The sequence below is a fragment of the Ciconia boyciana genome, chromosome 25, assembly GCF_034638445.1.
Source record: "Ciconia boyciana chromosome 25, ASM3463844v1, whole genome shotgun sequence".
NCBI classification, from domain to species: Eukaryota; Metazoa; Chordata; class Aves; order Ciconiiformes; family Ciconiidae; genus Ciconia; species Ciconia boyciana.
This window is the reverse complement of record NC_132958.1, coordinates 746,446-770,793: the sequence shown is the minus strand read 5'-3', so window position 1 is coordinate 770,793 and position 24,348 is coordinate 746,446. Positions and strand designations below refer to the sequence as shown.

At 43.6% G+C, this 24,348-nt stretch overlaps 1 protein-coding gene across 2 annotated transcripts in view; it reads left to right on the top strand.

Moving 5' to 3' along the window:
* The window catches only part of ANTXR1 (ANTXR cell adhesion molecule 1), a 113,198-nt gene that overhangs the window by 52,978 nt on the left and 35,872 nt on the right, over positions 1–24,348 (top strand). For both annotated transcript variants that reach the window (XR_012039650.1, XM_072846003.1), the window contains exons 13-14: positions 6,037–6,132; positions 17,765–17,806. Coding sequence is in view for 1 of the 2 variants with exons in the window: in XM_072846003.1 (XP_072702104.1) it covers positions 6,037–6,132; positions 17,765–17,806 (138 nt within the window). In the remaining variant the exon portion in view is untranslated. The remainder of the gene's footprint in view (positions 1–6,036; positions 6,133–17,764; positions 17,807–24,348) is intronic.

The window sequence follows — 24,348 nt, the reverse complement described above, 5'->3', positions numbered from 1 at the left end:
TTAGTTCTGCCATAGGTGCCTTTCAGAATTCTTGTTAACACTTCAGTTTAGCTGGAAACTTAAGTATTTCTTCTGAAGAAATTCAGCTTGTTTTCATAAGTGTAAACACAGCAGTCAGGGCTTAGAGAATTGTTTTCCCTGACCAAAGATCTTTCCTTTGCAAGGAAAGAGAGAGTAATAATGTTGTGGTTTAACCCCAGCCGGTAACTAAGCCCCACGCAGCTGCTTGCTCGCTCCCTGCCCCCGGTGGGAGGGGGGAGAGACTTGGAAGGGTATAAGTGAGAAAACTTGTGGGTTGAGATAAAGACAATTTAATAGGGAAAGCAAACGCCATCATGCATAACGGTGGCTTGGGAAGACAAACACCATCACTCTGAACGTCCCCCCCTTCTTTCTTCTTTCCCCAGCTTTATATGCTGAGCATGATGCCATGTGGTATGGAATAGCCTTTTGGGCAGTCAGGGTCAGCTGTCCCAGCTGTGTCCCCTCCCAACGTCTTGTGCCCCCCCAGCCCACTCGCTGGTGGGGTGAGGAGCAGAAAAGGCCTTGACCCTGTGTAAGCACTGCTCAGCAATAACAAAAACATCCCTGGGTTATCAACACTGGTTCCAGCACAAATCCAAAACACAGCCCCATACTAGGGACTATGAAGAAAATTAACTCTATCTCAGCCAAAACCAGCGCAAATGATTACTCCTCCTTCCCACCATGTGTTTGCCTGCTCTGTTTGGAGTGTGAACTCTTCAGGACAAGGGTTGTCTCTTGCTCTGGGTTTATGCAGCATGTGGTAAAGTGAGGTTTCACTGGTGTTTATACTGGGCTGTAAAGCGAATAACGTGGGATGCTGCAGAAGTCTTTTTTTAAGCGGGCTCTCATCTCCTTTTAGCTCTGGAAGGAGAGGAGGGAAATGGATTATTGCCAGAGGGGCATCTCACTTCACAGCACAGTAAACTCAGAAAAAAGGAGCTGGGCACACCTATACTGGGTGACCTAGAACAGGTGTTTCTTGCTCGCATCCCCTGCTGAGCTTGGCTCCCACTCCAGCAGCTTCACGTAGATGCCGATCAAAGAGGCTAGCATTGCAGAACAGTGCATTCAGTGAATTTTCATTTCCTTTTAGAAATTAGGCCAGATTGTTTCTGTTATATTAAAAAAATTCCTGTGTGTGATAAAATAAATGATAGACATCAGTTTCTGTTGCTGTGACAAGAGAGTCCCCAGGAGAGTCGGGCAGAAATGGAGAGTGTTTCCTTCACAATAAAAGCTGCCTGAGTCTCTCTAGTGTGAAAAGGCAGGGTCATCCTTTGTCTTCCCCTCCCCTATTGACTAAAGGACATTAAAACTCTTTCTCCTTTCTCTCCAGCGAGACAACCTCTGTCAGATTTTGGATGCTTATTCAAAACTGTAGTCAAGATTTTCATAAAGCTTTTTAAAAGCACTTCATTCTTTTCCTACTAACACCTGTGAAGGCTTTCAGCATGTTATTGCTCTTCCTGCTTGGAAAAATGTAAAAAAGGACTGGGATACAGGAGACATTCACATCTTTGCTGTCTCTGGAATGACATTAACCATGTTTCTCTTGGTAAAGCACCTACGGTTTAGCAGTGGTAAGTGTTATTTAAGTTGTTATTACTGTAGAGTCACTCTGAAGTGAGACTTGGTTATATGGCTGTCTTCATGCTGCTGTTCCCAGTTCTTGGTAGCAGTGCAGGTGTTTCTGCACTCCTAGCCCTGAAGCAGTAATGAAGGCAGCTTCCCAGCCTGCCCTGGAGGTGACACGATGCGGCTGGGTGACAGCCTCGGGTCCTCTGCTGCAGTTAACAGCTGGAAAGGCTCCCACAAGCTCTTGTGCACAGCACAGGGGACTGATAGACTGCCTGTCGTCCCAAGAGCAGCTAGCTGATAGGGCGCATCACTTTTATTTGCTGGAGTAGTGAGTGCAGAACCAGATTAAACAGAGCATTTAGGCTTCTTACTTTCCAGTGAAGTCTGTAGGAGTTTGGACTAAATACTTTTACTGAACCCAGCCTTCAAGGTCTACTAAAGCCAAGCGCTTGATGCATGTATTTAACAGAAGTCCATCCCTCTTAGGCACAGCATGAAGTCAGCACATTTAAACACATGCTTAAAGTTAAATCCATTTACTGCTGTGGTAACAAGCATGCATGATACCCACCTCCCTCTCCTTATAAATCAACAGGGCATTAATTCGTCAGCCACAGCACATGAGTGCATTTATTAGATGCACCTAGTACTTCATTCGTCACTCCTGAACTTCAGTAGTCAAAGCTTTTGAGGGTCTGTGCGCTTTGGGGTTGTTATTCCAGGTTACCTTTCTGGAATGGCTAATGTATGCTGCAAATGCCAGTGCAATAAAGTTAGAAACTAGGAAATAAAATCTTAAACAAAAATAAGGAGATTGGAAAAAACAAACCAAAACCAAACACAACAAAAAATGCCCATCTGGTGCGTAGTAGCATTTTTTGGAAAACCCTCAGAAATAAGCCATAGTTCCACTGAAATGCCAATGAACTGATTTATGTTTGTTTCTATGTTAGAAGCATCGAGGATGTCCAAGATGAAACAGGGGGCTTAAAATCACAGGTTCTGTCTTAGCTGTGTGTCTCTGCATGCTCACGTACATGCTTCCTGGGGCAAAATTTTAGGAGCTTGGTCTTAGGCAGCAACGTCAGTAGGCAATAGCAAAAGAACTCTGGAGGATGAGCCGTTTCCTCTGTGGCTTGACCATCGCTGGAGTGGTCATCCCTGTTCCCTGACTGTTAAAGGAATGTGCATGTGCCTGGTTTATACTAACTTTTTTGTTAGATAGGATCTTCCCAGGGCTTGCGTGCACGCCTTAAAGGAGTGTGTTCCTCTGTAGGACAGCACATACCTGAATGTTTGTGGGTAGATTTAAGGAAATAGCCCATGCCGTTTACCGGGTCAGACTTTGCCATCCCTCCCCTCTTCACTCTAGGAGTACCTACAGCCCAAGAGCTGGGTCAGGCTTCTGTCTTGTGACAAAAGGATTCTCCCAGTCACAGTCTGGCTTCTCACAGTCCATAACGGTTCCACAATAACTGCTCAGTGAAAGCATACATATATATATATATATATATATATATATATATATATATATATATATATATATATATGCACACACACGCTTATGCATAAGGAAATGCCTCTAATGTGTCCTGCTTCAGATTTCTTGGTATCTTTATATTTTACAATATGTTCCAGAGCTTGTTTTCCATTCTTCAACTGCCAGCAATACTTGTAGCACTTTCTCGGCCTTGTTGGACTCTGGCAGGGAAAAGGAGGCTTCAAGGCATAGCTGCCTTGCTTGCTTTACCAGCTTCTTTGTTTCAGAGTCTACACGGTAGAGTTTTAACATGTCAGATGTTGAAAGGTCATTTAAAGAGCCTTCTCTTTTTCATATTACTGTTTCTTGTTCCAGTAGCAAGGCCTTTCAAAACAATGACTCCAGGCATCGTCTAGGTCTTCAACAGTATCTTAGTTGTCTGGCTTTTCTCAGCCATCCAGGTGTAATGGAGTTTTAGGCTGTTGGTCTCACTATGGGTACAAGCACCACAGTTTTATCTCGGTGTAAGCAGTCAGGATGAATCCCTATGGGAAAGTAGTACTGGTTTCAGATAACCATGTGTACTTAGGGCCTAGCCACGCTTTGTCTCCACAGATATTTTTTATGGAAAATTCACTGGTTTAGTGTCAAAATTCTCATTTTTTTGTCTTTAAAATGAAAGCTGTTTTCTTGGTCTGAATTGACAGCCTTTATTCAATAAGTGTTAAACACAGCTTATTGAATTATTCCGTGGTTCAGTGTTTCCATGAGCATTTGTATTGTTCTTCCAAATTTTGATTAAAAAAAAATAACGGAATGAAAACAGACATTTCAAATGCTTTGTCCCTTTTTAACCAGCTATAAGACTGGGAGAAAGATTTCAGAATGTCAGTGGAACTTTTGCAAACAATTTTAGCAGGCATATTTTCCTTCTTGTTTATTATTCAGCTTGGATAAGTGGTAGTTTCTATCTAAGCACAGTTCTAGCTGTATAAAACCCATAGATATTACACAGAATGATAGCTACATTCTAGCAGAAACTGACGAAATAAAGATAAAACAAACCAAAAGCAGAATCCGGGCCACTTCGGATGATTATAGTAGGATTTATTATGTATATATGCTTTGTCCTGGTCTGACTTGCTAGGGTTTCCTCAAAGCCTAGTTTACAGCAGCGACAGCACGGTCAGAGCAGATGAAGATAGGATTTGCAGTTCCTGATTAAGGTCTCAGTTTGACACTTTGTAGCTATGGCTGAGCCCAGAAAATTCAGTTCATATTTGTCTGGAATATTTTGATGTTTGTTCAAATATAAGAAAAGGAATTGATCCAACCAGAATTTTTTTTTTTGAGGGGGGTGGTGGTGTTCTGATATTGGTGGGTTTTGATTGGTGTTTTTTGATGGTGGTGTTTTTTGATATTGGAAGAGGGCTTATTCCTGCAGGCTTGCCAGGCAACACTGGCTTTAGCGAGAGGCATTACCTGAGTGAGAAATGTAAGATTTGGCAAATCAAAACCTTTTAAGTCCTCCGGACTGTTTGGTGCTGTGACATACAGAATACCAGCTGGCCACATCAGCTGCCTAGCAGAGGATGTAACTTTATGATGGATGTAACTTTATGCTGTCTGTCTAGAGGTACAGCACCAAACGTACAACTCCATCTTCTCAAATGAGCTTTTATTTTGTGTTGGGGTCCAAGTTCCATTTCCAGAGACATCTTGGGTGAATTCTTCTCCTGTGTGGACTACCTCTCTTTTGTTTCCAAGTGTTAAAGATCAGGTTGTCTTGATCCAAGTTCTCCAGAAATTCCTTCTACACCAGAAGAGAGTTTGGAAAATGCTCTCAACCTGATTGGTTTTTCCATTACTCTTCCCATTATGGAATGATGGGAGAGCATCTGGCAATTGAATTACAGTGACTTAAGCAGGCACCCAATTTTCCCATCCTGCAGGTCAGTCTGCTCTTGAATGTGTCCTTAATCTGGTGTTGTGATCTTGACACTTGGGTGGGGTTTTTTAAATGTCTGGCTCTTACATCAAGGACATCTCAACAGGCTTAAGTCAGGACTGCCTGCTTGCTTATCTCGGAATAGGCTGATGCTGGGGAGGAGTGGTACAGAGAAGTTGGCATGCCTCAGGAAGCCAGGAACATCTGGTTTGGGTTAAATCTAAGCAACAAGAAATAACGCACATTTGGTTTTGATTGCTCTATTGAGCTGGCTTGTGCAGCAGTTTGCATTGTTAATCAATATTGGAGAATTGCAAATGCCTTTTTGAATGGGGGAATTATCCCAGTTAGAGAGAATAAGGATCTTCTAGAGTTAATGGCTTCTGATGTGGAAAATCCCTGTATATTGTTGTGGTGGTGTGTATATTCAAATGTTGAAAAGTTCATGGTAGAACTATCCTGACTCGGCACTGCTAAGAAGAGCAAGATGACCTGAGTCATGGGCCCATAGAGATCTTGCTTCAAGTTTTCTGTTTTGAGTAAACTTTAATTTTAACATCGCTTTCAAGTTTGTACTGCAAGAGGGGAAAAGAGTTGCAAAGAAAGGAGAATGCTTAAACTGCAATGAAACATTGTGTTGTGAGTTCTTTTTTAAGTATTTTTTTCAGTCTTCACAATACTGTGAGGAATGTTATGTTAATTTTGATCTGAAGTGAAGTAAGTGTTTTACATAATTGTGAAGTTCAGAAAATCGAGACAAAACCTGTAACTCTCTAGGAAGGGAACTAGAGGTCTCAGCCTCTTTGCAGTGAGGGGGGGGCAGGTGCCACATCTGGATGTATGAGGAGGGAGAAAAACTGCATTTTGTCTGAAAAATAAATGGAGTATGGCAATGGCCTTTGGGACGTGTGCTTGCCTGAAAGGAGGATGCACAGGTGAGGTACTGTGGAGAGGGGACTTTTGTGTTGGTGGTGCTCACACGCTTTCTGTGTTTCTCTTCCAGTCAGATGGGACCATCCTGGCTATCGCTTTGTTGATCCTCTTCCTCCTGCTGGCATTGGTTCTTCTCTGGTGGTTCTGGCCTCTTTGCTGCACAGTGGTAAGTGACAGAAATCGTCAGCACAAAACAGCAGTTCAGTGTTGCCTGAATGTAAGAAATTAGTGGGAAGGAGGCAAAGTTTTCCAGTAAGAAAGAGCGTAGGACTGGTCGTTGAACAAGACAGCATTTCTTCCATTGCTGGCACTGTTTTGTGCTTCTATTTCATCTGCCTGACCTTTGGATTATACCCATGAAATAGCAATGTTGCGAACATACAGACCTTGTCAGGAGCCTTTTAGTCTTATTTATTGATCACAAAATGGAAATGGTTTGCAGAAACGTGTTAGTTGCCATGCCTTTTGAGGAAGGAATGGCTTTTCTGGATTTTCTAACCCCTGTGTCAGTATCACCACGCTGGAGGGCTCCTGTAGAAGGGCAGGCACGCTGAACCCAGGCTGGAGTCCTTGTTCTGCCTCAGGTACAAGGAAAAGACACTTCTAAGTGTGCAAATTTTTGCAATGTTAACTTTTTTCCTGGCTCACCATGTCTGAAAAGCACTTTGAAATATCCAAATGACAGTTTCAGCGGAAGTATGACCGTGCTTTACTGAGCATTATCTTTCCTCCGTGCTTTTTCACAAAACGTTCTGTGGAGTTAAAAAGCACAGTCACAGAGTCAATAATTTAAAAAGGCAGACAGAAATCAGGAGAAAACAGGAGAGAAGGAAGAGGTCAAGGGAGGCGAGAAGGAAATCACAGGACTTGAGACGAGCTTTTCTCTCACGTGACCCTGCTGTTTGTCTGCAAGGACCTGTCATACCCCTGGACATCTCTGCTGATCATCCCCTAGGGCTGCCTTTTCCAATGAAGATCAGGGCAAAGGCTGATTATTGTGGAACATACAATACAGTGAAGCTCTGCTCTTGCTTTGGGTCTTGTTTGTGCTGCAAATATAGAACAGGAATTAGGGATGTAGAAATGTCAGCAGAATTGGAGTCTGGTTTTGGTGACTGGCTGCGTGTAGTGTTTCAGATGCTTCTTTTAAGACTGCCCAAACTGGCCCCAGGTTCTGGGTCACTATCATTATTCCTGATTTTAAATCACTTACCCAGTGTTGCAAATTTGCACCACGTTGTACCAAACCTACGATCCGGTGCTGAGAGCTTTGGAACCACAAACTGCAGGAGCAGTCACATTTGAGGATGAGTCTTTGTGGTGAGATGCATTTCTCTCTCCAGAACAAGGATGGAAATCTTGCAGGAAAAATCCTAGTTGTTTATTTCTGTTTCTGGCTGGAAATGCTAGGGGTAAAACGCTTCTTTTCACAGTAGTATGGCACCTCCGTCCTGAGATGAAAACCAGAAAGGAAAAAATATTTATTTGGACTTTTCAGAACAATAAAAAAATCAGTTCTAAAAATGGACAAAGGATTAGCAGTGTGGTAGGTTGCTCAGAGTTATTCGTCTAAGCTAGATGGCACATTCCCAGGGAGGCTGGGTCAACTTCTTTGGCGCATCTGCACAGAAGTCAATGGAGATGTGCCCTGTACAGACGTTTACGCTAGGATATGGTGGAGAATTGAGGTGATACGAGGAAAGGCTCTAAGTGATGCTGCCATTTTAAGGTTCTGTTACAGGAGAAAGATGAAGCTGATGGGAAAAAGGCATGAATAAAAGCAGCAGGTTATGAAGTAAAGGGAATATGAAGCTATGCATTGAGAGCGTAGTATGGATCTGCTGCAGTGGAACGATATGAGGATAGTGGTCATATAACAGCGTTATTGAAGTGTGAGAAATACAGTTCAGATAAGCAAGGCGGTGCAGCAGAGATAGGGAGTCTCTTGTCCACAAGAAACTTTACAAGCTTAATATTTTCCAGATTTAAATTCTGTACTTAAAAATTTTGTTGTAGATAAAAGCATTTCCTCACCCTCTCTCTGCCTTTACCTCCCACATTCCCCCTTAGCAAGATCTCCAAGTGGGAACTATCTCATTGATGTTTTCCAAATGTAAGTCAAACACATCCCTGTACTTGCTGGGAAGATTTTAATTCAAGACCCTGTATGAAATCTCTTCCATCTCTCTGGGATGGCAGTCCGGTATGTTTGGCAGTAGATCAGCAGCTAAGATACCTCACTGTGTATTGCTTACCCAAAGATTCTGTAAAATTAAAGATAAATCCACAGAGGAGTACCCAGCCTGTTTGGCTTAGTGAAGGGAGAAGAGAGCAGAGCAGTGCCTATTTACTGGCTTGGTAATGGCACATTAAGGAATGCAGTGTTGTCAGAAGCCCGGAGTGAATTAAGGGCAGAGGAACTGGCTTGCATAACAGAGAAGAGAGGCAGGCAAGCAATAACCTCTAATAATCCAACCGCAGACCCAGAGACACTGCTGTGTATTCAAGCCCAAGGACGTTGCAGAGATAATTGTGTAAGTGTCCGGGGGAAAAAGAAAAAAACACAAGAAACTTTTTTTTTCTTACCAAGTATAAATTTGTTTCTGAGTGACAAGCACATTTCTAAACCCTGAAATTCCTCTTGGCATGCTTTTTAATTAAATAGGAATCATTATAATCCAGCAGTTCTTCAGGAAAGACACCAAGCCAGCTTCATCCCTGGAGTAAATGAACTGAAGTCAATAGACTTACTCTGGAGATTTATCTGGAACCCAGTATCTCCTTGGCATGCACCCATAAAGAAATGCTCTTTCCAAGTGTATCCAAGTTTATTGGTCTCAGACGTATTCTGGGATGAAGTCTGGAATTTACCACTCGGTTTACAGTAGATGCAATTGTTGCTTAGTGGATCAGAACAATAATTAGGTCTTTGCTGTGCCTGATACCAGCACAGGCAAAATTTCCTTTGATATCTGTGGGGGGATATTACACAAGCATGGGAGCCAGGTGCTAACCTTTCAAAAGGTTTCAAGCATGTTTATTCAACAACAACAGAAAACAAAGATAATTCTGCTAAGCTGACATCCCCAACACTGTACACATTAGAAGAATGATGGCAAATACAAAGACATCTATAGCAGGACGACCCCGCTTTTCCTGGGCAGAGCATATCTGCAAAACAGCAGATGCCAGATCCTGGCTTCATTGACGTTAGCAGGCATTTTGCTGTTGTCTTCTCCTTCCTCCTCTTTCCTGACCGCAGCATAACCTGAAGGAGTCTGAGCGATCATAGTAGTAACTGTGTGTGCAAGAGGCTACTTAGGTGCCCAAGGGTGAAATTGTTCCGGGTAGGAGCCCAACATAAGGCTTAGGCTTAATATTGATGTAAACCAAATAGATTTTAATGTAGATGTGAGCCAAATAGATAATATGCCTCCAAAACCGTTTTAAGGAGGTCTTTGCAGACACATTGTTAGATTGGCTTGGAAACGGAGCTGGTTAAAGTGTTTTGGATGTATAGCGAAGGCATAATTAATACAATAGTTGGAAGGCTTGTCTGTGCTGGGACAGTTTCCCTGTGCCAATATGCAGCACCACACTGAGCAAGCGTCTCCCGTAGACACTTAAAATTGGCAGGCTGGGCGAGTTGTGTTTGGGCCATGCTTTGCACCTGAACGGGATCTGCTTGGAAGATTAGCCCTGGCACAGCTGAAGGGGTGGCTACAGTCAGTCTGCCCCCAGCCTTGGGCTGAATCTTAGCTAGGGCAGTCCAGGGGATAAAATGCAGAGGATATGAGTGGAAATATCTCCCTGGTGCAGCAGAGACTCTGAGACTCAAAGCATTTCCCCACATGCTCGTACATCCCATCTCCTTACAGTTTTATGAGGTAAACATGAGGCTTTGCCTCCCTTATGCATCCATACAGTGTGGCCTGAGGAGGGAGGGAATGAGAAGCTGGTCTGTGTTAATTGCCCACTTAGAATATATACACCATCTTGCTCATTTTTATACTGCAGCTTTTTTAAATACAGAGGTGTGGCTGGCATATAAATGAGGTGTTGGTATTTAAGCATCTAACACCAGTTTTAACTTTAAAGCTGCTTTCTGGAAGGAAGCATGGAAGAACCTAGCAATTTGTTTGGCTCTCAGTCTGTACTGCAGCTGACCAGAAGTTTTGGAAACAAAAAGCTGGATGGAGAAAATACAGAAAATATATATTAAAACCACATGAAAATCATGGCTAAACTGGAGGAAGAGGAGGGGAGGAAATGCATAGACTCTACAGCAACCCTGAAGAGTCATAAAATTACATGGTGCATGTTGGCTTGATGGAGACTACTTGCAAAGGTCCACGTATTCTGATTCCCACCCGCTCCCATGTGCACAAGGCACAGCTTTTCTGCAGTTATGATGATTTTGGGAGAAGAAAGCACAGGGTCATGAATCATCTGAAACATTATTGAGACAAACAAAGAGAAAAAGACACACAAATGTGCAGGCAGAAATTGCTTGTGGACCCTGCAGTCCCTGCCTTTGGTTCGGATCTGAGCTATTAAGGCAAGCACTCCCCTAGTATAAGGTGGTACAGTTTCACTGAATTTATTGGAGCTTAATGTGGTGTGTAACATCCAAGCTCTGAATCCATGCATACTGCTACAAATAGGATAGCCAAGGGATTAAGCCCAGCCAGCATGGTTTCAGGAAAGGCAGGTCCTGCTTGACCAACCTGATCTCCTTCTACGACAAAGTGACCCGCCTAGTGGATGAGGGGAAGGCTGTGGATGTTGTCTATCTAGACTTCAGTAAAGCCTTCGACACGGTTTCCCACAGCATTCTCCTGGAGAAACTGGCTGCTCATGGCTTGGACGGGTGTATTCTTTGCTGGGTAAAGAACTGGCAGGATGGCCGGGCCCAAAGAGTGGTGGTGAATGGAGTTTACTCCAGTTGGCAGCCGGTCACAAGCGGTGTTCCCCAGGGCTCTGTGCTGGGGCCAGTCCTGTTTAATATCTTTATCAATGATCTGGACGAAGGGATCGAGTGCACCCTCAGTCAGTTTGCAGATGACACCAAGTTGTGCAGGAGTGTTGATCTGCTTGAGGGTAGGAAGGCTCTACAGAGGGACCTGGACAGGCTGGATCGATGGGCCGAGGTCAATTGTATGAGGTTTAACAAGGCCGAGTGCAAGGTCCTGCACTTGGGCCACAGCAACCCCATGCAACACTACAGGCTTGGGGAAGAGTGGCTGGAAAGCTGCCCGGTGGAAAAGGACCTGGGCGTGTTGGTTGACAGCCGGCTGAATATGAGCCAGCAGTGTGCCCAGGTGGCCAAGAAAGCCAATGGCATCCTGGCTTGTGTCAGCACTAGTGTGGCCAGCAGGAGTAGGGCAGTGATCGTGCCCCTGTACTCAGCACTGGTGAGGCTGCACCTCGAATGCTGTGTTCAGTGTTGGGCCCCTCACTACAAGAGAGACATTGAGGGGCTGGAGCGTGTCCAGAGAAGGGCAACGGAGCTGGGGAAGGGTCTAGAGCACAGGTCATATGAGGAGCAGCTGGGGGAACTGGGCTGTTTAGCCTGGAGAAAAGGAGGCTGAGGGGAGACCTCATCGCTCTCTACAACTGCCTGAAAGGAGGCTGTAGAGAGGTGGGGGTCGGTCTCTTCTCCCAACTAACAAGTGATAGGATGAGAGGAAATGGCCTCAAGTTGCGCCAGGGGAGGTTTAGACTGGATATTAGGAAATTTTACTTCACTGAAAGGGTTATCAAGCGTTGGAACAGGCTGCCCAGGGAACTGGTTGAGTCGCCATCCCTGGAAGTATTTAAAAGATGTTTGGATGAGGTGCTTGGGGACATGGTGTAGTGGTGGTCTTGGTTAGTGTTAGGTTTATGGTTGGACTCGATCTTAAAGGTCTTTTCCAACCTATACGATTCTGTGATTCTGTGAAATGAGTGTCTTCATTTATAGCACAGTCAATCCAAAACATTTGGAGGTAGTGCTGTTATTGTAGGTTTAAAGTAGGGTAAATAACAGAACCTGACTTTGCGATTGCTGTGCACAAAGAGCAGCAGGAGGATGAAGACAGTCTTATTAATCATCCAAAGTACCCACAGCAGTTGACTGTTCCTCTGAGCCTACTGTCAGTCAGATCAGGACGGTTTAGGTATGGATATAATGCTCCATAACTGGCCATCTTTAAACAGGCTAGCATGAATCCTGAAAATAGCATAGCAGAGGCATTTTACCTGGGCTAATACCATCAGCTCTACAGCAGCCCATGTAGAGAAATGGGCTAATAGAACGGTGTGTGTGCCAGGCACTGAACTAGGGTGCTTTGACATGCTGCTGTGATGTGTCATCACCAAAAAGTTAAAGCCAAATTCTCCAAAGTGTCCATCAGTTCTGGGGTGTCCAAACTGAAAGATCTTCATGAAGTTCCTTTCTTGGAACGTGCTGAGCATTGCCCCCTGAAAGTTAGGAAGGTAGCCATTTGCCTTTAGATGATATGCCTAGACTTCAGATTCCCAAACCATTTTACTTGCTAATGCATTTCCTTAAGGCCAGATCCATAAGGCCAGTTGTATTAATCTTGACCAGCTTCAGCACCCTTTGTTCCAGACAACAACAGATAGTTAGTGCAGAGGCAGCACTGTTGTTCTTTGCCCAGTCCTGCATGGGAAGTAATTAAATCAATAAAAATGACGACTTCTTTTGTTTTTTTTCCCTGGCCGCCTCTTACCTCTTCCAAAGAAAGGTTGCTCAGCCCAGCTAAGGATAAATAGGTCTTTAGGACATAGTCTTACTTATCCAGAAAATTCACTAGTAATTGGCGAGTGAGAGCAAGGGCTTCTGCATATAGCTGAAAGCAGCTATGATGTTTTTCTTTAGTCCAGAAAATGAATTTCATTTATATAGTCTTCCAAAGAAAGTGGGTCAGACACTTGGAGCAAACCCTACTGATTCTGGCCTTGTTTGTCTGTGTAAGTGAAATAGCCTAGGAAAAGGAATGACCTTTGCAGATTCTACATTTTTTTCATGCGTTCCCTGGAGAACTGCATGTCAGCCCCATTCAGTTGCAAACTGTACCAGAGTTAATTAAATGGAGTTAATTTAAGTTAAATCCTCCATGATGTCATGTCTTTCATAAGTGGATGATTCTGACTTGTGCCATGATCTGTACTGAATGTGGTTTGTGCACATCAGCTTGAAGTCTTCGGTGTGAAACAGCCTTCTCTCCTAGTTTTAATGAGTTAAAATTGAGATTTCTGGATCTGCTTCCAGGCTGACAAGAGAGGTTAACTTAAAAGTATGAGTTAGCTTTCCTATTGGACTTCATTTATCTCTTACTAGTATGTCTAGGAAGAAGAATGTATTGTATTGCAGATGATGAAATAGGGACAGGCTCCTGCTTGTATTAGAAACTTTGAAGCGTAGACCAAATCTCCAAGGATTTAATGGGTACTTAGAAGACATGGCAGATATGAAACAAGTAAAAAGGAAATGTTCCTTTACCCAACTCATAACTAAACTATGAAACTCTGTCACAGGACTTAGAGGACATCAAAACTATGAATATGTAAGGGGAAAAAAAAAAGATGGGTCATAGTTAATTCTATAAAAAATCCCCTGCTTATTAGGATAGCAAAAATACATATTCTGTATTTTTCAGAAGAGTGAAGGTAAATAAGGACAAAAAATCTGCTCAGTTAACTGCATGCTCCCTTCCCAAATTTAAGTCCTAATTAGAGGCAAAGTCCTTTATTTCTTATTTTGTACTGTTTTCTCATGTAGCCCTCATTTTAAATGATGATCTGTTCCGTCTTAAAGCAGATACACTTCACTGACAAGAAACATATTGCCCCTATTTATCATATAAAACTCCAGAGAGAGTTACTGAGTATGTGCTTGCTGGACACTGTAAACTGGTGGAGTTTTCTGGTCTCCCAAGATGGAAAACATCCTAGACACATTCCTGGAATATGCAAAATTTGGATTCAACATGTAATCTCTTACGCCTGAATGGCTACAGAAATTTCAGGGCAACAGAAAACCAGTCCTCTCCAATGCTTTTAACCTTCTAGGAGGTGGCTAATAACATTCCTCTGCTTTTACACTGGGTTATTCATCCGAAACAGCTGCTTCTCCATGCATCTGTGACATCAGGGTGGGTCAGCTATCAGAGACGTGTGTCAGTCACATGCATGTTGAGATCTGTGACGAAAGGTGATAGAAAGGCAAAGAATTACTTCACTGTCCTGAATTTTCACAGCTAAGTGTGTAGAAGTGCTGACAACTACTCTCGAAGTTCCTTCCTCTGCCAAGAAAAGCCAATGGCCACCTCTCCATCCCACAGGCCTTTACTGCTTGAAAACAAAAGACTGCATTGTAAGGTTTTTATAGCACAGCGATGATGTAGAAACCCTTAGGTATTCCTCACCTAGTGAGCAAATATGGGTGCTGAACGATCATCTTTTTCTTCTCTCAAACACAGGGACAGGAGATACAGTTGCAGCAGCAATCACAGAGATGGCTCGGGGTTATCAAAACAATTGCAGCACACATGAACAAACACTTCAGCCTTGCCAAACTAAACTAGCCTAAGCATTTTGCTTGGCCAAGCATGCTCCCAGCTGATTGCGTTCAGCAGGTCCATGTGTGTCATCTGGCGAGGCAGAGAGAAGGCGAGAGCTGCAGCCCAGAACAAAACGTGGCGGACTCAAGTCTTCTGTGCCAGTGTGGGCTGTATCCTCACTGAGTTCCCTGTAATGGCATTTTCTTTCTTGTACTTGAGTAATTGTTTCTATTTGTGCAAAAGGAGCAGGTGTAAGGCACTGCCTTTTGGCTCTGGGGCCTTGTTATTCCCACTTGGCGCTTGCTTTGCTCACTTGTGTGAGGTGGCACAAAGATCCCATTTGCTTCACTGCCTCCAGTACCCCAGAATGAGGGTCCTGTGCATATACAGCTGTAACTATAAGAATCCAAAAGGGAGAAGGAAAAGATTTGTACTTTTTGTAGACCAAAAGCTTTTCCAGACTGGGCAGCAAGACAGAAAATATATTTTTTTGTAACGCTTGAACTTTGAAAGTTTGTACAGGCTCAAAGGCAGAGAAGACTAAACTCTCCCCATCTCTGGACTTGTCCAAACTAACCAATCTATGTTGCTAACTTATGGGGTGTTCACTTGCTCTTCGAAGTGCATAGCACTTAAAAATAGAAGGAATCTCGTTTCTTTTTCTTCTTGGACTGTTATAGAAAAAACTTGATCTGTTTATAGAAATCAATTAGTTTGTGTGTATATTTTTCGGTATGTTATGAGAAGGAATGCAAATGTATGAAAAACATAGCCATCTCTTCATTTCCAAGTCTGTAATCTCAAGAGTTTCTAGTGATACTGGCTGAGAAGTTGTGTTTGAACGCTTAGCTGGACCAAATATGTTGGATGGATTATGCTGGTGTTTCATGCCAATGCAAATGAGAGAAACTCCACTGGAACCCATGATGTTCCACCAGAATGTTAGAGGAGGGAATAAGGCCACTTCCAATAGGTATATTTTGGATCAGCTATCTGAAACTTCTCAGCGTCCAATGGGTTTGGATTAAGGGGTTTGGCTCAAAAGGAAGTCTGTTGACAAGTGTTACCCTCACACTCACCAAAAGGTATCTGAAAACGTGGCTAGAAAAGTCTTCTGTATATCTTGGTGCGTTGTACACGCTGTGTCAGTATTTATTGTGTCAAGAGACATATAAGAGATTATGCTGTCTCCACCTTCTTAAACCAAGGAGTAGCACTTTGAGTAACCCATACTGATACCCATGATTTCCCTTCCACAGAGCAGTACTCTGATGCAGACAACTTCATCCGCTTTTCATCGGTGCTTTCCACAGGGGAAGGAGCTGGTATCCCCCAGAGCTGCAAGCACAAGCTTAGGAATCTCAGGGTAGACAGAGAGAGATGGATGCTGTGTCAGACACTCACCAGCTCTGCTAGTCAGCCTGAGCTCCTCTGGGGCATCACCCCTCCTTTCTCCCTAATGTGGTCAGTGGCTTTACAGCCACAGCCTGACTCAGTTCTGCTGCGTCAGAATGGGCGATGTGAGCAGGGCAGCGGGTGCACCTACCACGCTCCTCAAATGTCATTTCATGCTTCCGCATGTGCTTTGTGCTTCTGTGCATATAAACAAAGATTCAATGTTGATTCCTAAAGCACAAAGATTCTTTAGCTGGGGTTCCCCGAGGGCACTGTAGACTATCAAAAAAAAAAAAAAAAAGCCCTGCTGCCCAGGAACAGGTAGTGGCAGAGCTCTACAACCAGCATTGCTCTGGGCTGAGATACAAACAAAGGACTGATCCAGCCCCCTTCTCCTCTCTAGCCAGAGGCACATGCTCTTCATTAATGGCCACATTGCATGACTCGGGGTTTGCAGAGGAAAATAAAAACAGTGAGCTCATCAGAGAAGGAAAAACACGAGTGAGAGGAATGGTTGTAAATATTTATATCTTCAGGGCCTTTAATATGATTGTCATTTTCCCTTTCTGCATTTAAACAGCCAATCTGTTATTGTTTGGGACTGTGATTTTTTTTTTTTGAAGGGTAATTTTTATTCCTACACATCTGTACCCCATGCCTAGGCAGCCTCTGCACCTAATACCCAGTCCTGAGAGGAGCTGAGGACACTCAGTGCTATCTCCACAGGCGCTCAGCACCCTGACAGCATCTGACTGACGGCCTGGTGTGTAAAGAAAGAGCTGCCTCATCCAGATGGACTTAAAACTACTGGAGAAAATCCATCCCTGGGGCAATTGCATTGACATGACTGGCTGGATTCAATCTGTTGACTGCAATGGCTGTGCATTGGGGTGCGTCTCGTGTAAGGGAGAGATATTTGACATGCCTGTATGCAACTGCTTTCCCTTTGGAAGGCTCTCTGTTGCTCTTGGAGTGGAGGGCTGTGATCATAGCCAACTGCCTGCCGAGCCCTAGATGCAAACTTTTTGCATGAAATAATAGCCTCACGCCCACATAAACTTAAATTGTTTCTATGGAGAATATCCTGGACCAGTCTAAAACCTCACCCTGCTTGCTTTATTAGAAACCCTGGGAGAGCCTGAAACGTATATATATTTTTACTTTTTTTCTTTTTTCTTTTTTTTTTAAAGCTTATGAGAGTGAGCTATATTAGCCTGATAATGTGAAAAGCATTTTTCATGAGAGCATGAGGTGGCACAGCCCTGTGGAATGAAGTACAGGCCTGGGAGACAGAGGCTGGGGGTTTATTACTGCTTTGCAGTGTCTCCAGGGCATTTTACTTCACCTTGGTTTCGCTTTCCAGTCTTTGTTCAGACTGTAAATTGTTTGAGGCAGGATCTGTAGACATGTGCAGTGGCCAGTAGAAGGAGACGCTGATTGTAGCATGGTTGTTCGGGTGAAACAGTAATTGCTATCGGTTGCTTAGAGCCAGTACTGACTATGGCTCCTACTGGGATTAGGAGACTGGAGAATCAAAGATATATGACTTTGGATTTGCTGTTACCTCACATAGGGCAGGGGTCACCTAATGAGCAATATGAGTGTGGAGCTGCAATTAGGAAATGTCTATGGCAGGGCTTTGGGACGCCTCCTGTTTCCCCTCTTACTCTCAGTGACTGCGACACCAGTAGCGCACACAGTCACCCTGTAATCACGCAGAGATGTTCACAGTGGCGTATCCTATTGTTTTCTCATTTGGGATTTTTAAGTGACATTTGAATTGTGCTAAAGAACAAAGTATGGATTTACTATTCTGTTTCTCTTTGATCCCTCTAGATCATCAAAGAGCCCCCCCCGCCACCTGCAGAAGACAGCGAGGTGAGTAGCACTGACAACCTGATTTCCTCAATGTTTAGGACAAGACTTGGTTCAGTCTCCTCTCCTTGTGATTCTGCTGCATGGCAGAGTATGGGCCATTTAAACCTTTGTGCTCAGCTTTGTAGCCTTAAAGTCAATAGTGGTTTAGCTAAACTAGGGGCTTTTTAGCTGATGTCTGTCACGTGTGTTTCACTCTGCTCACTTTGCTTTCTACCGAGGTAGAAATGTGGTTTTTATTTAGATTGTAGATCTATGTATACAGTAACTCCACGAAGCAGGTAGGGAAGGAGGACAGAGGCAGACAATACTTCCCCTTGGTCAGAACAGCACTACAGAGTTAGGCTGTGATTCACAAGAAGAACAACTCTTAAGCGTATGTTTAACTTTGAAGTTAATGGAACCTAAACATATGCTTAACTGCCTTCCTGGAATGGCATGGTAATGATTTTGATGGTTTAGCATATATAAGTGCTCTTGGCAGCTGAGCAGTAACTCACAATGCTGATCCCTTGGACTACTGTGAGCAAAGGCAGCCCCCAGTCTTTGCAATGTGTCTGAAGACAGCAGACCAGATTCTGAGCAGATGTAAAACCTCAGTAAAATCATCTTGACATCAGAAGAGCTGCAGTAGCCAGGGAAGTTTTAATGGAGAGAAATGATAAAGCAACATTAAAACCTTCATCTTAATTCTGCTTACTCTTTTTAGATGAATCTAGCAACAAATGGTTTAAAGCTATGTCACCATTATTTAATTAGTAGACTGCCCAGAAACATGCCCAGTTTTTCATCTGCCTCTTTCTGTGTCCTTCTGCTTTCAGCATGCAACGAGTCTCTTCTTTGCTTTCACTGTTTTGCACAGGGGATTTCACTGAAAAGTCACTGGGCTGTGTTCAGGGCGCATTGATGTCAAGGGAAGTTTTTCCATTGACTTCACTGGGGTTTGGATCAGTTCCTCTTAACTATGCAAGTAAGAGAAGACTTAGATCTATGCTCAGAGTGATTTGGCTGGTTAGTTCACCTTGCTTTTTGCATCTGGAGACAAATTCATTGCCTCCTTCAGCTTGCAAGTGGAAAAGCTTGTTGAAATGATCCTCTCTGTGCTCTCCATGAATTCTGGCCCAGTGAGTGTGCTCTGTGCCAAGGCAGATAGACACCCTGAAAGCTCAGTCCTCAGCAACACTACGGAGGTGGAACCCAACCTGGCTTCTGCTTGCACTGAGCACAGAGAAATAGTTCAGGGCAGCTGGAGCAAAGGCCAGTACTAGAACCTCCATCTTGGTGGCACTCGTCCCCTTCAAAACAGGCCTGAAGCAAAACTCCAAATCTGAACCTTCCTGGACCCAAGGGAGATTTGCATTTGGATCCAGTGCTCTCCATGCCTCTATATGCGGGCATCTGGCCTGTCTATATCTGCATCTAAGCAGATATTTCTGTTTGGGCTGCATGTAAATCCACTAGCTTTGTTAGCTTCTACGCTCTGAATGAAAAGGAAAATATTAACCTAAAATTGCACATGCTCTGTTCTGCATCACACATGCCTCCAAGCCAAGGGATTTAATTGCTGAAATTAATTAAAATACATAATTCTGGAATGTGGGCTCACTGGCCAAGGACTGGAAGGGGAAATTACATCTCTGTGCTAAGAGGAAAGGTGTATCACGTATAAGGAAGCCTTTTATCAAACCAGTAAGTGCTGCAAAAGCAGACCAGTTGCTGCAAAATAAACTAGTTGCAGCACACCAGTTATGTTTGCCTCAGGTTAAGTTTAGTTAAGCTGGTGTAAAGATATTTCGGGACATGTTATGTTTTCTCTTGGCGTTGATTCTGACAGAGAGGAACAGTCTGTGCAGCGCCCTGGGTGAAGCAGTCCTCAATTCATCTGTCTGATTCACAGCTTTCCTTTAGCAATGTATTTGCCACTGGCTTTTTATTTTAAACTAACCTGGTCTTGTACTGTGGAGAAAGTGGGGCAAATCCTCTTTGTATAGAAGCAGAATGTTGTTCTGCTTGCTCTCAGTCTTGCTCCCTGTAGATGACAGCTTTAAATGCAGACTTGTCCAGCCTTTGGTTGTACCCAGAGTAGGGCACTGCACAGTGCCTGAAAAATTGCGTTGACTCGTACCTGTAGCTTACCTGCTTCCTCGTTAAGACAAGAGGAGATCTGTACAATCTTTTGGCTGTTATTCTTACTGTTTTGGGACCCTGGGATGGGGTCTTTGGTTGCAACAATGTGCCAACATTGTAGGGACTAGTCTAATGGTAGAATTTCACACGTACTTTCCACCAGAGCACGTCCCTTAAGCTCATTATTTACTTATCCTATAGCCATCTTACACAATTAGCAGCCACAGGTTTCTTAAAATGGAAAATGTAGTTTATACTATTTTAGAAACTGTATAACATCAGAGCAGTGCTCAAAAATTAGTAAGACCTCAAGCTGTGACTTGAACTATGTGTTTTTTCCCAGACAGAAGAGCTTCCCACTAGTAGAAAAATAGCAGAAGCTCTGAAAAGATGCATTTCATTGGTCCCATTTACTCTTACAGAGCCTGGTCCACAGGATGGGATTGGCAATAGTATGATGCTTTCACAGAAGGTTGGATACTCCAGATTTTCTACTTTGCTCAAAACAAGTAGAAGATGGAGTTGATTTTCTGCAATCCAGTTTTTCTTACGTGTTGCAGATAGCTTTCTCCCTTGCAGAAAACCTAGCAACTGCTTGTCTCCAGCATGAGAGTGCTAATCCCTTAAGCAGCAGCATTATAGTTACAGTAAGATTTTTTCTTCTCCCAAAAATCTTGGCAAAAATAAGACAAGAGGAATTCTTGCATCAGCAGATTTGGGAGCTGAGGCCCATATGTCTTTGCACTGCAAGGAGAATGCATTATACTGTAACAATGAAGGGAAAGCAGCATTGCTGTCAAACCCGCCAAAGGTTTTATTGAACTCTACTTTAAAGGCCTTTTGAGACATATTGGAGACACACTCACTGTTGGTGAAGGAAATCATTATTGGCTAGAAACTTCCAATTAATTCATTCAGAAATTGCAAATGTCGTCAACTTACCGCTGTGCTCTTCAGACAACACAGGATACTGGAGGAGGTTAAGCCCAGATGAAGGACAGATGGTTTTACTTACAGCCAGGAAAGATTGAGTTAATGCCAATCGGAAGAGGTGAATGCCTCGAGGAGCCAGTGAGCACCTTTCTGGCCTGGGATTAGTCATTGATGGTGGATCAAAACCACATTCTTTTACCTCCAGTGGATAGGAAGGTTTTTTCTAGCCCTGTTGGAGGAAGACACAGCTGCTTTTATTCATGTGTCCCATCAGCTTCAGGCTGGGCTTATTGGAATGACTCTTACTCAGCTCAGACCAGAAGCTTACCACGAGGCTGAAGCTGGTTCTCACTATAGCAACCCCTCTTCTACATCAAGAAACCCCAACCTGCAGGGCTCTGCAGCTTCCAAGAATTTCCTATTCACTACATGACCCATGCCAGAGGCCTGCTGCTAGTCAGTCCCACAGAAGGACAGACTCTGACTGCAATCAGAGGGTGCATGAACTAGAGCCCTCCAAAGTATCCCCAGGAGGCACGCTCTCTTTCTCATTGCTTCCTTGCCCTGTAAACAGAGACCAGGCAATGTTAAAATACACTGCTGTATCTTCATTTGTCTGTCATGGCAGCGCTTTCTCCCGCAGAAGGGAATCAGGGACACAAAGTTCCCTGAAGTCTGGCAAAACCAGGCAGGGGATCTACCAGATGACCAGAGTGTGCCCTTTCCTCATCACTCAGACCCGTTTTTTCCATGTTGCTCTGTCACCCAAGCTCCACAGTCACCCCTAGCATGGCACCAGAGCCAAGCCACCAACCAGCCTGTAATAGGATAATTCTTATGTCTGTTGTCATCTTACCCGCATACACCAAAGCAAACTCACAAGAAAGTCTTGGAGAGAAAGGACCCTTCAGCAGCACAGCTATGAGATGCTGAAGGGTAATTATCGCTGTCATGGGAGGCCAGCATGAAAAGGAGGAATTTAACTCACTGCATGGCCACTATTGTTAAGCCAATGGATGAAATCACCTGTTCAGCTTGAACCAGTTTGATCTTTGTGAACTAATCTCTTTCTCCTGCAGCTGAACATTCATGAGGCCAGAGAATGGCTAACAGGGATTAATCTGCTCAAGGAGCTGCTTGCACCCTCACTTAATGGTGTTTATTAATCTTTTCCAAATTGTTTTCCTCTCTCTTCATGAAAAGCCTTGCTGGGGAGATAGCAAAATAAGCTCTAGAGAAAGGATCTGATAAGAATTTTTTGTAGACACCAAGGCAGGAAATCTATTCTGTTATTCCTGAAATAAAGCCAGGTCACAGTGGTATTACAGCTCTTTTCCTTCCCCTTTACTCCTCTTTTACAGTGAGTGGCGGAAGTATGGGAGGAGGAGAAAAGGAACCTTTCAAGAGACAGGCATTTAAAAGAGATTTGGGATGTTATTGGCAACAGATGAGGTGTCAGTATTGCACCATGAAGGTGTGGACTTTTATAGCCAAATTTCATGTGATATATCTAGGAAGGCCCAGCACAGCAAATTCAGTGTAGAAGCTGTGAAAGTTGGTTTTAACCACATCACAGTTGCAATGGGAACGCCAGTGTTAATTCCCTTGGCCTTATAAGACCTTATTTCACCTTCCTGTAGCTCGGTGTCTGAGCTATAGAGCGGGAATAACTCAACATCCTTACTCCTTCATCTTCATCAAAACAGGGGTTCTCTCTTAACTGTGCGCATGCAGCGCTTTGCACTTGGAGGATGTAACTTCAGGCAGGATCTTTAAGAATCTGTACCGTAGATAAACTAGGAGTTTCTGTGATCAGTAAGACCACCAAAGGCTGGTTTTCTAAGCATTTGTGTCTTAAGGATAAACTTATATGTGAATTTTTTGGTGCCTCGTGAAAGTTGAGCTCTTTTTTCAGTCTGCTCCTTAGTAGAGCATGAGTAGAACATCTTCTCTTGGACGCTCTTGTGACCTGTGAGTGCTTTCTGACAATAGTTTGCAGGCTTGGGCCAGTGACAGACAAAGATATGAGAAAAAACAAAGCGATGAGTTTATGCAGTCGCGATTTAGATGCCTGGTAGAGTATAATGTCACAAGCAAAACCTCACAGCAGGGAAGAAATGTTTCTTGAGAGCCAAGCAAGGTGTCCTCAAAGTGTAACGATGCCTCTGCATCTGAGAGATGGCCATGCAATTTGGAAATGAATTTGGCATTGGGAGAAAAAGGAGGCAGTAAGGAGCCAGAAGCCTCGAGGACAGCGTATTCACCTCCTTGTTTCCTTAGCTGTATAATTAGATGATAACATCTCTTACTCCAAGGAATGATTGTCCTGTCATGTCTTACAGCGTTTTGTGCAGGCAGAGCTCTCTGTAAATGCTAAGTTCTGACAAGATTCAGGCATTGCAGAGACAACTGTGAAAATAATTATAAGGGTGGGGAGAGGGGTGAGTTGTCCAAACTTTTTTTATATCTGGCCAAATTTAGTTTGAATTCTTACCCTGAGTGGTTCAGATGTCCCTAGTGGAGCCTGAATTATCCTTGTGTTACCCACAGATGAGGTTCCTTCAGGTCAGGGTCGAAGTATACAGAGCCCGGCATGGACTCTGAGATAAACACAGATCTTTGTTTTCTGAAATCCAGCAGTTATGAATCTGGATCTCTGACTGTGAAATGTAGCTCTGTCCCACTTCTTATTTGTTAAAAGAAACTCTAGCTCCATCTAAAGCAGATTTTGGGGGTGGAAGGATGCCAAGTTCTGTACAGTCAATTTCCAGCATCCTTAAATGCACTTGAATTTTCCGGGGCTGTTTTTCATGCTGCTGCTGGGTCAGAGCTGAAGTTCCTTATGCAGTTCTTCCTCAGGCAAAAACCCCATTGCAGCTAAGTGTAGAAAAATATGGGCAAAACTGTGCTATGACGTGAGAATTCAGCCCTGTTTTATTGGCTCAGATCTCCGGAATGGGGCAGTGAGCTAGGATGCTGGACGTGGGGATTGTATGCCTCTTCCTTCTTGTTTTCCTGCTGTCTACCTACCTTGACTCCCAAGTTTCTGGTTGCCTTCCTTTAGCTACTCACGTGTGTTGTGAGCACGTTTGCCAAGTGTGTAGGACATCACTGGTGGGGTTTTTTTCTGCTTGTATTGCAAAACCTCTCATGCCCTTCAAAACATGTAAACAGACTCATCCTGAAGGAAGCTTGTGACTCCTTTGTTTTTCAAGTGTCCAATGTTGTCTTTTTGTGCGTGTGCTGTTTCTGTTGTTCTGGCAGAAACACTCCTATCTTAGATTGAAGCGACTTGCAGGGCTTTTAAGGGCTTGTGGGGAAGATTTCCTAAACCTTGGTATTTCCTGTTGTGAGAAGTCCAGTCTGTGCTAAACTGAAGAGAGAGAAAGAGAATTGCTGAAGGAAAATATTTAGATGGCTTTGATTCCAATTTTTTTAAAAAAGTCCTCATGGAAAACTTCATGCAGAGATATTAAGTTCTTGGG